Below are 11,324 nucleotides of genomic sequence, written 5' to 3'. Positions count from 1 at the left end.
ATATATATATGGGGGATCATAACATTTCCAAGCAAAATTTATCGGTATCGTATCGGTATCGGCCGATACTACCCTGTATTTACTTGGTATCAGGTCGATACAAAATTTCCCAGTATCGCCCACCCCTGGATGCCAGCAGACTGAAACATCGTGAAATAACTCAACTCCACTCACCTTTATTTATTTACTTTAAAAACAAGTACAGCTGCATTCAAAGTGCTGTACATACAGGAAAAAACAGACCTATAAACACAAAAACTGTTAAAACAATACATTCATTACATCAAATCAGTAAACACAATAAAGTACTATAAAGTACTGAAACAATGCCAAGTCTCATGCTGAGCCGAAAGACAAACACTAAATGAGTTTTAAGATGAGTTTGAAAGATGGATAGGGGCGGGGGGGCTGCCTAACGTTTACGGGGAGGTTATTCCAAAGGGAGGGAGCGGCAACGGAAAAGGCTCCAGCACCTCTGAGCCTCCGCTTAGTCCTCGCTACCTCCGGTTTCGTCTGCTCTGCCCGCCAGAGGCAGGTGCGGAGGAGTGGAGGAGCTCTGGAGGGGCCAGATAGATAGATAGATAGATAGATAGATAGATAGATAGATAGACAGATAGATATAAGGTGGGCTGAGACCATTTCAAGATTTAAAGACAAATAAAAGAATCTTAAATGGAACTCTAAGATGTACTGGAAGCCAGTGAAGGGAGGCCAGAATTGAAGTTATATGCTCTCTCCAGTTAGGAGTCGAGCAGCAGCATTTTGGACCAACCCGAGACGCTTGAGCGACTACTGGCTGCCTCCAAAATAAAGTGCATTACAGTCATCCAGCCGAGATGCAACAAAGGCATGGATTACTCTTTCTAAGTGCCGTTGAGAAAGGACAATAAGTAAGTAAGAAAGTAAGCAGGAATAAGTAGCCATTGTAGCAGTCTGTGATATTCACATGTGCACCAAAACTGATGAATCAACTTCAACAAAGGGGGTGAGTGACATTGAGGAGAATGATTTGAAATGATTCAGCATTAAATGATACAATATGAAAAACAAATCATCAAAAAGTGTCACCTAGCAGAAACGGAGTAAAAGCTGTGCGTTCGGTGTGTTGGGGTTTGGTTTTTGTGAATGACTATTGTCTCCTCATTGAAAATGGAAAATGCAAACACAGTGGCTGGACTGACTCCAGAGGTACAACAAAGGCAAAGCTAATATTATTCGTCAAGAAGATAAAGTGGTACGAACACAAAACATTTTGTTAGCGGCTCCACTATGCTTCGAGGCAGAAAAGCTTCACCGGTGGCTTCCGGTACAAAAAGCAGCTTCCCCTCCGCAAGATTACTGCGTTTGGTGAGAGAAACAAAAGCGTGATGTCAGTACTCTCAACAGTGAAGAAGCTCCTCGTCACTTTTTTCTCCACGATTAGCATTTCAAACAGTCCTTGTTTTGCATCGCAGGAAAGTCTGCATGCTTGTCTGGTGGCCCGTCCAATCCACAGTCCAAACACAGCCTGTTTGTGTGCGCGTGTGTGTGCAGTTTTTTCGTGCGTGCGTCTTTCCGGTCCAAAGGGATCTGACGCAAAGTGAGTCCGTAGCATTGTTCACCGTTATAAACGTGATACATTTGGAAGTATTTTTGCTCTTTGATGAGCAGAGAGATTTGCAGGCCACCGGCTGGAGCCTCGTGAAAACACAAAGGGGTCTCATCTGTTCAGCTGGGACCGTAGGCCGATCCCACCCTGGAATCAATGCACGTGTGCTCAGCATATGCACCACTGAGGGAATTCAAAAAACATTGACAGGAGCCATTTGCGCGCATCTTCACAAATAGATTGTCCCACAATCTGACTAAAGGACTAAGAAAGGTTGAAATAATGAGTTCCTGCAATTGAATCCATGGAGTGTATTCTTTGTGGCTCTAACAGTCCTCAGGGTCCAGAGTTACTTGAGTTGGGCTTTGCTCTGATTGGACGGAGCAGCTACCTTGCTACCGTGCCACCTAAAAACAAAAATAGAACAATAATTATCTTGAATTACGGTAGAGCATCAATATTACAACGCCTCAACTCAGTCAATGCCATGAATACTTTTATTCATCAACTGGAACCCAGATGTAATCGGCCCGATTTTCTTAGACAGAGGCACATGCTCTTGGCCTAAAAACTGGCGTATATATGTTGTGTCAGCTGTTGTGGAAGCACTTAATAAATAAATATGTATCGTATTGCAGGCGTGCCCAACCACCGTGCCGCGGGCCACTTTGGACGCACAAATGAAGGAAGGAAAAAAAAAAGTACAGTACTTTATTTATTATCCGAGGGTGAAAAACATTTTATTTTGAAACGTGACCAAATTCTCTCCGTTACATCCATCTCTGACTGACTCTTAACGCATGTCAAGTTGTCTCCGTCGCGTAACACTAATTTTAAATGCAAAAGCGAGCAAATTTGTAAAATAAACAGACGTATTTGGAAAGAACATCAAACTGGATTATAGGAGTTGAGGATGTCATATTTACTTACGCGTAGCATTATCAAACAAAGAGCAACACTCGAACTAGTAACGGAGAACTTGATAACCGCCAACAATCAATTCCAGAAAAGAGCAGCAAAACTATGGGCATTCATCAGTCCAGGGGGATGAAATGCCAGCTGGACGACGTTCTTGTTTGGACGAATTGGAAGAACAACCTACTTACTGTAATTCAGAACACCTTTTCCAGCGTGGGGTTTAACCACAGGATACTTTCAGCTAAAATCAAGCTGAGCCTCCGAAATATAAAGGCAAATCTACGAGGAAACAATAGGACTAGAAATCGCTAATTTGCAATACCAACATTCACAAATGATATGCCAGTGAAGTCCAAAATCAGTTCCACCTGCACAAAGAGGAAGAGGAGTCACCCACTGACTGATATGAAAAGTTTGTCAAGAAAAAAAAGGCTGCTGAGAAATGAATCACAGTAATAAAGAAATCATTTCTCAAGTGACCCAAGAGGTGGATCACTGATGACATTGCAGCGAGAAGGGCGTGAGTGTAACGTCAACTGAAAGGCAATACACCGAAAGCATGACGGACACAACCGCATCAAAGAATTGTTGATCGGGGCTCTGGATACTGCAGACAGGCCAAGGACGAGAAAGTAAGAAAAGTCTTGGAGAGCCTACAATTTAAAGTTGGGCTATTCAGCCGCCGGGAGGATGATGAAGAATGACTGGTCGAGGGCAAGAGCGGTGGAGAGCATAACATCCCACCGGTGGTCTTAGAGCGCTACAACCTCAGCGACATCGTTTTTAGCTTTACTAGAGAGGAATTACAATGCATCGGGCCTAATCCCACCGTCAGGAGATCTCAGCCAGGGTACGAACCGCTGAGCTTCATTGTGGCAAAAATGTTCCATCAGCCTAAACTTGTTCAACATCAAAGAAGAAATCACAATGGATCTAGGGTTGGAAAAACAACAGCAGGACACTCTCTCGTTGTCACACACATTGTAAAAGGTATGAAGACCAACAACCGTTGCGCAATCATCACCTTCATTGATTTCAGACCAACACCATCCACGGAGGCAAAATGCTGAAAATCCTGGGTGCTTGTTAATTGACGCCGTAGAAAGGATGTTTGAAAACAGCATGTCAAAAGTGAAATCTCTAGATGGGAAAATTGATCCATTTGTGATCCTGGCAGGTGTACTGCAGGGCAAAGCTCTTGGCCCCCTAGGAATTGGCCTTACACTTGGTAACAAGAAAGAGGAGAAGAGCTGCACTATGCAGGGTGCTTGACTGACCTCAATTTTGCAGATGACGTAGCAATGCTACGGTAGCATTCACGTCTGAGTGAATACAGCCGCTTCGGGGAAAGGAGTCTGTAGCCAAAGTGGGACTCACAATAGATGGCGACAAGACCAAGCTGATGTTGATATGAGATGAGAGTGGTGCTACACCGACCAAGGAAGATTGCTTCAACGGGTACACGACTTAGCTAGCAGTTTGGAAAGGCACCACTGAAAAAGATATGACGCTCAGAAAAGCTGCGGCATGCAGCGCCCCTGACAAGATGTCACACATTTGAAATCATCACTTCCAAGGGCCTTCAAGTCGGTGCTCCACTAGCGTCTGCTCTGCTCACCTGAGGCACATAGGCCATACATAGATAGATAGATAGATAGATAGATAGATAGATAGATAGATAGATAGATAGATAGATAGATAGATAGATAGATAGATAGATAGATAGATAGATAGATAGATAGATAGATAGATAGCAGTGACGTCTGTACATTCGGGGCCAGTGGGGCCTGGCCCCACCAGATGGCGCTGTTGAGCACTATGCAGGCTCAAAATAATTGTGAATAGAATCGGTCTTCTTTATAGATAGAGGCATTTACAAGAAACACAATGGGGCAGCAGAGATGAAATGAACTGGCTATGTTGTCCATTGAAAATGAATCCATTCATGAATTATTGGACTTTGATAGCCGGTTATTGACAAGTTTGCCCCGATGAAAGATCGACACGCATCCTTTATATTTGAACAATGTGTTGAAATGAACAACACTGGTAAGTAGCATTTTGATTTTGAACCACTCAAAGGTTTTATTCAAAGCCAATAAAAATGGATAGTTGTCTTGAATTAGAATTTACTGGGTAGGTTTTGCTGCTTGTGAATGTAAATTGTACACTGTTGTGCCCCACTCAACTTTTCATGCCAGAGACGCCACTGATAGATGGATGGATGGATAGATAGATAGACAGATAGATAGATAGATAGATAGATAGATAGATAGATAGATAGATAGATAGATAGATAGATAGATAGATAGATAGATAGATAGATAGATAGATAGATAGATAGATAGATAGATAGATAGATAGATAGAAAATGTTTATTATTCTTATAAACTCGCTACCTCGCTTCCCCCTCCCACCTTCCAAAATCCCTTCATGAGAGTAACTAAGGGGTGACCCAATTCAAAGAATCAATTGGATTTTTTTTTTCATCCGACTGTCGGACGGTATATAAAGTGGCAAGACAAGTGGTTGTCTGGTGATCAAAGCTAGCACGCTGCACGCTGCATGTGCGCAGACAATCTACAGCGGCTCAACAAAAAGGCAATTGATGAGAAAGCACATTTCTAAATGTGGCGCGGTTGCCGTTGCTCGTCACATTTAATTACATGGCTTTTAGTGCACAGTATTAGTTTACCGCGTTTTCCTCGCGTTTGTCCTCTTGCCGCATCGTTCACCAGATTATAGAAGTGTTTTTTGTGCATCTGCTCGAAAAAGCCGTTGCGGCCGCTGGGAGCTGTGACCACGCTTTGCTCTCTGATCCTTCCCTTGCAAAAGGAGAGCTTATGCTGTATGACTTGAGCTGGCTTGCAAGTAATGCAATCAGGAAAGGGAATTTCCCATTGTGCTGTGCTCCAGCAAACGGATTTGGCGTGAGGGAGAAAGGAGCCTTTTGCTCACCTTGGTGGTCTTCACTTTGTTCCCAGAGATGCACGACCAGCCAGTCAGGTCAGGAAGTACACGACACTCCTCGCCTTCCACGCACGGCTTCATCTGACACCACCACTTCTGACGCACGATGGAGGCTGCAGGAAATATGACACAACAGAAAGAGACTTTTTTTATATAATGAGAGCAGTGACCATGAACCCAATGTAGGCAAGTTAGTGCTGTGGCGACAAAAAAAAAAAAAGGTTCTCATAATGTGATGTTGTGTATGCTGTACAGTCACAAAATACATTTCCACCATCTTTATTAGGCTACTTTAGGATGTATCTGTATGATATGTCCATATGATTTCGTCAGTCGGCTCTCTCTGACCTCGCTCTTCTGTGGCAGTGGAGTTGCCATGGGAACAATATAGTGGACGAAGGTCATCTTCCAAACCACTTATCCTATATAGGGTCGCGGGGAGTCGCTGGAGCCTATACCAGCCGTCAATGGGCGAAGGCAGACTACACCCCGAACTGGTCGCCAGCCAGTCGCAGGGCACACATAGACACTGTCACTGAGCGGGAATCGATCCCACGCTGCCCGCACACAACTCAGGCGTGTGTACCACTACACTATCAGGGACCACAGTGGACGAAGGTATCTTATGCAAAAAAAAAAAAATCTTAGGGCACTAATGCTTCTGCCCCATAAGTAAAAAATGTGTGGGTGGACTATTCTGTTGATGGAGTTGTTGTACTAGCAGTAGTCAGGGTGGCCGTTGGGAATGTCTGGAAAATATTTGAATTTTGCCTCCCCTAGTGTATTTCCAGGCCATCACGGCCTCCAGCGGTCGTCCACTGCTTTTAGGCGCTCACACTTCCAAATGGCCACTTCAGTATGTAGGGAATAGAGACTTGTGCATAGGGAACAATCGCAAACACAAACACACTTGTGGATCACTTTGAGAACTGCTGAACAGAAGCAAAACTGCCGACGATCACTATCAGGAGACAGGCGCAGCACTGCACCGATGGACTGAAGGAGTGTTGCAGTGCACAGGGAAGACGGCACAAATACGTGACTCTCATGGTCACTACCCTAAATCGTGTTCTGAAGTTGACCACTGTGTCAACGGCGTGCTCAAAATTAAAAAAGAAATGCTTCTTGGTATTTGTAGAGGCAAGTAACAGTGCAGACCTGATGAATTTTACAATCGTGTCATGTTGGTACAAAGCCAATTTCTTCATTCTCATTTGAATGTCATCTATACGTTGTTGTTTTTTTGTTTTGTTTAATTATTGCTTGAGAGAGAGCGCGAGACAGAACACATTTCAAAGAGAAAACAACAGAAACAAGCCTGACTGATTGAAAGCGCAGCAGCGCAGTAATGACCTTCAACACAAGAGGGCAGCGCCCTTGTTGTCCCCGCCACATGTCCTTGGAAGCAGGAGCACTTGACCGTCTGAGAGCGCTCTTCAATCTTGTTCTTGTTGCAGCAACGATGAGCCGCAACCACTTCGCAGGTCCCCGCCCTCTCCTTCGGCCAGCCTTACAAGAGGAGAATTTGGAGACTAGTTGAAGCACATAAATGTCGCGTGTGTGTAGAAGGTGAAGCAGTGTTGTCATTTCGGCGAGCTGCGGCAAGTGATACAATTTCACTTCCTTTGACCTCCGATTTTTAGTGATTAATTCTGCTTTGTTCGTCCGTCTACGCCAGTGACATGCAGTGACAGAGAGAATAATGAAATGCGAATGCTATATTGGAGGCAGAAGGCACAGTAAAGCTGTGTATGTGCATGTATGAATTCACTTGTTGCCGTTCATTCAACTTCCTGCGAGTAAATCAGCTTTTTGTTCCGTTCGCCAGGGCCCAATTTCACACAGACTGAGTGAATTTGTGAGCAAATTGAGATCATGATCATTTGTTCTTACTTTTTGCGGCATTTTTTTTTTGTGGCGTGCCGTCAGATGTTTCTAATGTAAATGATGTGTCTGGCAAAATAAATAACAGTTGGGACGCCCTCACGCAAAACAAGGCTACAGCGCCATCACGTGGACGAAGGGCATCAGCAGTTATTCACACAGAAGACAACTATAAAATGCATACATGACAGCCTTTTGTCTTAACTTAACGTGCAGAGTGCGTATGAATAAAAAGCATGCACGAATGAGCATGAGGAGAAAAATCTTGAGCGCATCATCTCAAAAGAAAATAGCAAAATTGATGCCGATTTTGATTATGACTGGTGTGGACGTATGGCGAACTGACTTGAAATTGTTGTGCAGCCGAGCAGGGAGCTACAACTGAAAGCCTTGCGTGCATATTTCAAAGTCTGCATGGCTGGCACTGCAGCACGTATGGCCGGCAACACAAGTCCATGAAAGCTGAAATCCAGGCACGCCGATAAAAACAATCAATGATAGCAAGCGTAAAGAAGGCGTCGGTCGTGATGCTGAAGTGCAGTCAAGCAGTGCCGCGTGCTGGCAGGCTGCGCGGATGCCGAGGGAATTGGAGGCTCAAACTAAAGGGGCGCCCGACAGGTGACCAGCTGCCCTAATGAGCCCCCCGGGGCCACGCTGCCTCTGTCACGTACCAGTCTCACCTCCAGAGCTTTGGTTGCCAGCGGACCCTTGCCGGCTGCACAAGCTCGCCACGCAAAACAGGAGAAGAGCCCAACGGATCAGTGGCCTTGCCCAAACAATTTCCGGCAGGCTCATCTTGCCTGCACACACAAAATGGACTTGAGGCACACATGGGAACGCAACAAATGAGGTGATCGGAGGTGCATGTTGGTGAAGATGTGCTTGGCGATGATTGTCCCATCAGTAGATTGAGAAAATGCCAAGAAAGGCCTGACTAGAGTGGCTCATTGTACTTCATTATGAGTCATTAGCCGTTGGGGCTGAAAACGTCAGCGTGCTCATAAAACAAGGCAGACAAGATTCCGAAAAAAATGACAACTCCGAATGAGTCACGCCGAAACCGGGACGTCAAACAGCTTGGACTTGAAGAGAGGAAACTTAACCCCCTTATGATTTCAAGCCGATCCGGCATGCACGTCATTGACTCTTTAAGGTGCTTCAAACAAACGTTGACGAACGCACCGGTGCAAGAAGCCCCCATCAGCTTGCAGTCGATGAGCATTAACTCTATTCAATGTCATATACATTTCGTGCCCATTTCGTGCCCATTTTAAAACACTTATCTTGATTCACTTTGAATAAAGTTTAGCTTCGGAAGCAGAACATAATGAAATGGAACAATTCCACGCAACATGTATAGAGTCCTTGAAATGGCTTCCTACATTAATGACAATGAAATGTGGCCTTTTCCCTTCTACTTACTTTTCCCACTGCTCCTTAATAACAAAACAAGTTTCTTCTCCAGCTTCCTTAATTAACACCTTGCATATCCTGTTATATCAAAAACTACAGCATCCGGTTGCATCATGAACGCCAACAATGTGACAAGGCGAATAAATGATTATGTATAATAATATAAATTAAAAAAAAGCAAGTGTACTTTGACACGCGATCGAGCTCGTCTTGACGGGGATGAAGCTGGCCCAGCCAAGCCAAGCCTGCCCGCCTCTGCAGGCGCAAAATGAGAACTTCATCAAGACAGGAGCCATCTGTCTCCCGCACGATGTGCGCCCACTTTCATTAGCGCCTAAGAAGCTTAAAGTGATCATGGGCTTGACATGAGGGTGTCACGGGGTGGACACTCAGAATGGGGGTGGGGGTGGGGGTCGGCAATGAAAGCGCTGTATAAATCTGATGCATTATTGTGACGTCCCAAATTGATAGGCGAGTGAATACGTTTGATCACCCCAAATCACATATCGAGTCTGCAGTTTGATTATGCGTTTTCGTCACTTTAAAATTTGCATTTGAAAGATTTTAAGAACGATATTAAGGGCAATCAGTTTTCCACTTACCTTTTATTTTAGGAAGCTTATGTCACGCAGCTTCGCCTGCGGTTTCGCAATCTCTCTTCAAATTTTTCCTTGAACAGATCCCGCCAGTGAAAGGCGGTACCAAGAATAATGCCTCGGAAGGGTCTCAGGGCAACTTTTCGAGACTCAGCTGGCCTGTAAACTCGATCACAAGCACTGACTTTTGTTTGTTTGACATTTGTTTGTCCAATCGGATTTCAGAGTAACTTTTTTTTTTTTTTTTTCAGTTTCACCACGACACCAGATGGCGCTGCTGTTTCTGAAAAGGAAGACGAGTTGTTTGCACAAACGAAAGCAAGCCCCGAAGCTTTTTACGGATATATTGTGTACAGTTGATGTTAATGCAAAGTAGAAAGAATCTGTCTTTAGTAAAGCACATTTTACGTCAATGTCAATCAAAATCATGACTTTCACACGACAGCAAGCAAACAACATGGCTAAGAAGTCATTGTTTTTCATACATCCAGTCACGTGTTCATGAAATAAAATGCACTCACTTACTAATCTTGCCCACGCACTCAGCAGAAAAACAAAGTTTAAGTAAAAGGCATAATTTAGAATTGTGAAGAATTCAGAGATTTTAAGTCATTATGCTTTTTAAATATGATTTGAATCAGCCATTGATCAGTATGCAAAATAAGTAGGATGCCTGACAATCGATGACTCTGATTGGCTGGGAGCTAGCTAATCAGTTCATGAGATAGAAGCAGACTATGAGATAGTACACAAAAGACAATGGCATTATCTAGTAAATTAAACTCAGCAAAACGATGCTTTTTACTTCGACTTGCTCCTGCTTGGTTATTAGTGTAATGGGCATTGTTGCAAATTGGTGTGAATCTTATCTCATGAAAGCCTGGCTGATGATACTACGATAAAGAAATGTACGACCACCCCTGGTCACCCCTCACTGAGGTGTCGTGTCACCCTGCCACCCCACTGAAAATGTTCTGGCTGCGCCCCTAGTTGAGTGCATGGCCTCCCAGCAGCCTGAATGAAAACATAAGTCAATGTGGAAGTTACGTCAGTATTCATTCTACAAACACCACAAAAACTACTCAAAAGTTTTTCACATACTGAGGAAATGAACGTGTTGACTCAAACATTTCTTTGGGCATAATGTATCATTCGCAAAAACCCTCCCCATGACATAATACAATGTGTGGCTTAGGGGTTGCACTTTTTTTTTTTTTTTTAAAGTCAACACTAATGTGATGAAAGTTGAGTGTCGATGACTAGTTGCTGATGATGTCACTGATATTTGTCCAGGCTGTAATTGAAAAAATAAATAAATAACAACACAGGAGGAGTCAAGTATGCTTTGCAATAATCTCAAGTACAGCACATACACCGAATTTATGCCAAAAATACATGTGAGAACACACCAGCCTGGAGCTCGGCTGTCTGAATGGCAAAACTTGCTGATGAGCTGATCATTTGAATCAGGTGCATTTGGAGGAGGGAAGGATGCAAAACAGATTTGATAGAGGCTCTTGAGGACTGCTGAATTAAGGCGATGAAAAGCTAAATAAAAAATACAGTCAGTCGCGCACTCAGCTGTTCTTCTCAAGCCCAAAATCTGTGACTAGCGACAAGTTGTCGCGCTCTAAATGTCTTTGTAGAGTACTCCAAATGACAAGTCGACTAATCTGTACACCCCCTGTCTAATATGTGTATGTTCCTTGAATGCGACAACACATGAAAGGATTTTCACCCCTACTGCCTTTAATCACATCAAAAGTCACACACAAATCAGATAAATCTGATGCAATGACAGCTCATGTGCAACGGGCCAGTGTGACATCATCACCATCTTTCAATTTTGGGCTGACGGGTTGTGATTCACTTGGGACTCAAAGATCAACTGATTACATTTTGCTTGTCAAAGGTCATCTTTGAGTGTGGATGAGTGTCAGCCGTAAAATGCAACC

General features: G+C 43.9%; 1 protein-coding gene across 5 annotated transcripts; it reads right to left on the bottom strand.

Moving 5' to 3' along the window:
* Positions 1-226: 226 nt before the first annotated feature.
* LOC147153916 (chemokine-like protein TAFA-4) lies at positions 227-9,515 on the bottom strand. 5 transcript variants are annotated; one of them, XM_086045063.1, is made up of 5 exons: positions 9,376-9,515; positions 8,032-8,160; positions 6,830-6,985; positions 5,465-5,589; positions 227-1,995 (listed from the first exon to the last, which is right to left on the bottom strand). In XM_086045063.1, exons 2-5 carry the CDS (start codon positions 8,153-8,155, stop codon positions 1,984-1,986), a joined length of 417 nt encoding a protein of 138 aa, XP_085901189.1. In that variant the 5' UTR covers positions 8,156-8,160; positions 9,376-9,515; the 3' UTR covers positions 227-1,983. The 5 variants fall into 5 exon arrangements, with proteins under 5 accessions (XP_085901189.1, XP_085901214.1, XP_085901180.1 ...); XM_086045088.1 differs by having other exon boundaries at positions 8,041-8,160; XM_086045054.1 differs by lacking the exon at positions 9,376-9,515 and adding an exon at positions 8,783-9,021.
* Between the last annotated feature and the right edge of the window lie 1,809 nt (positions 9,516-11,324).

The sequence above is a fragment of the Filicampus tigris genome, chromosome 1 (assembly GCF_054856515.1).
Source record: "Filicampus tigris isolate MCC_2025a chromosome 1, RoL_Ftig_1.0, whole genome shotgun sequence".
Taxonomy (NCBI): domain Eukaryota; kingdom Metazoa; phylum Chordata; class Actinopteri; order Syngnathiformes; family Syngnathidae; genus Filicampus; species Filicampus tigris.
Note: the sequence above shows the minus strand (reverse complement) of the source record. Positions and strands in the feature narration are given on the sequence as shown.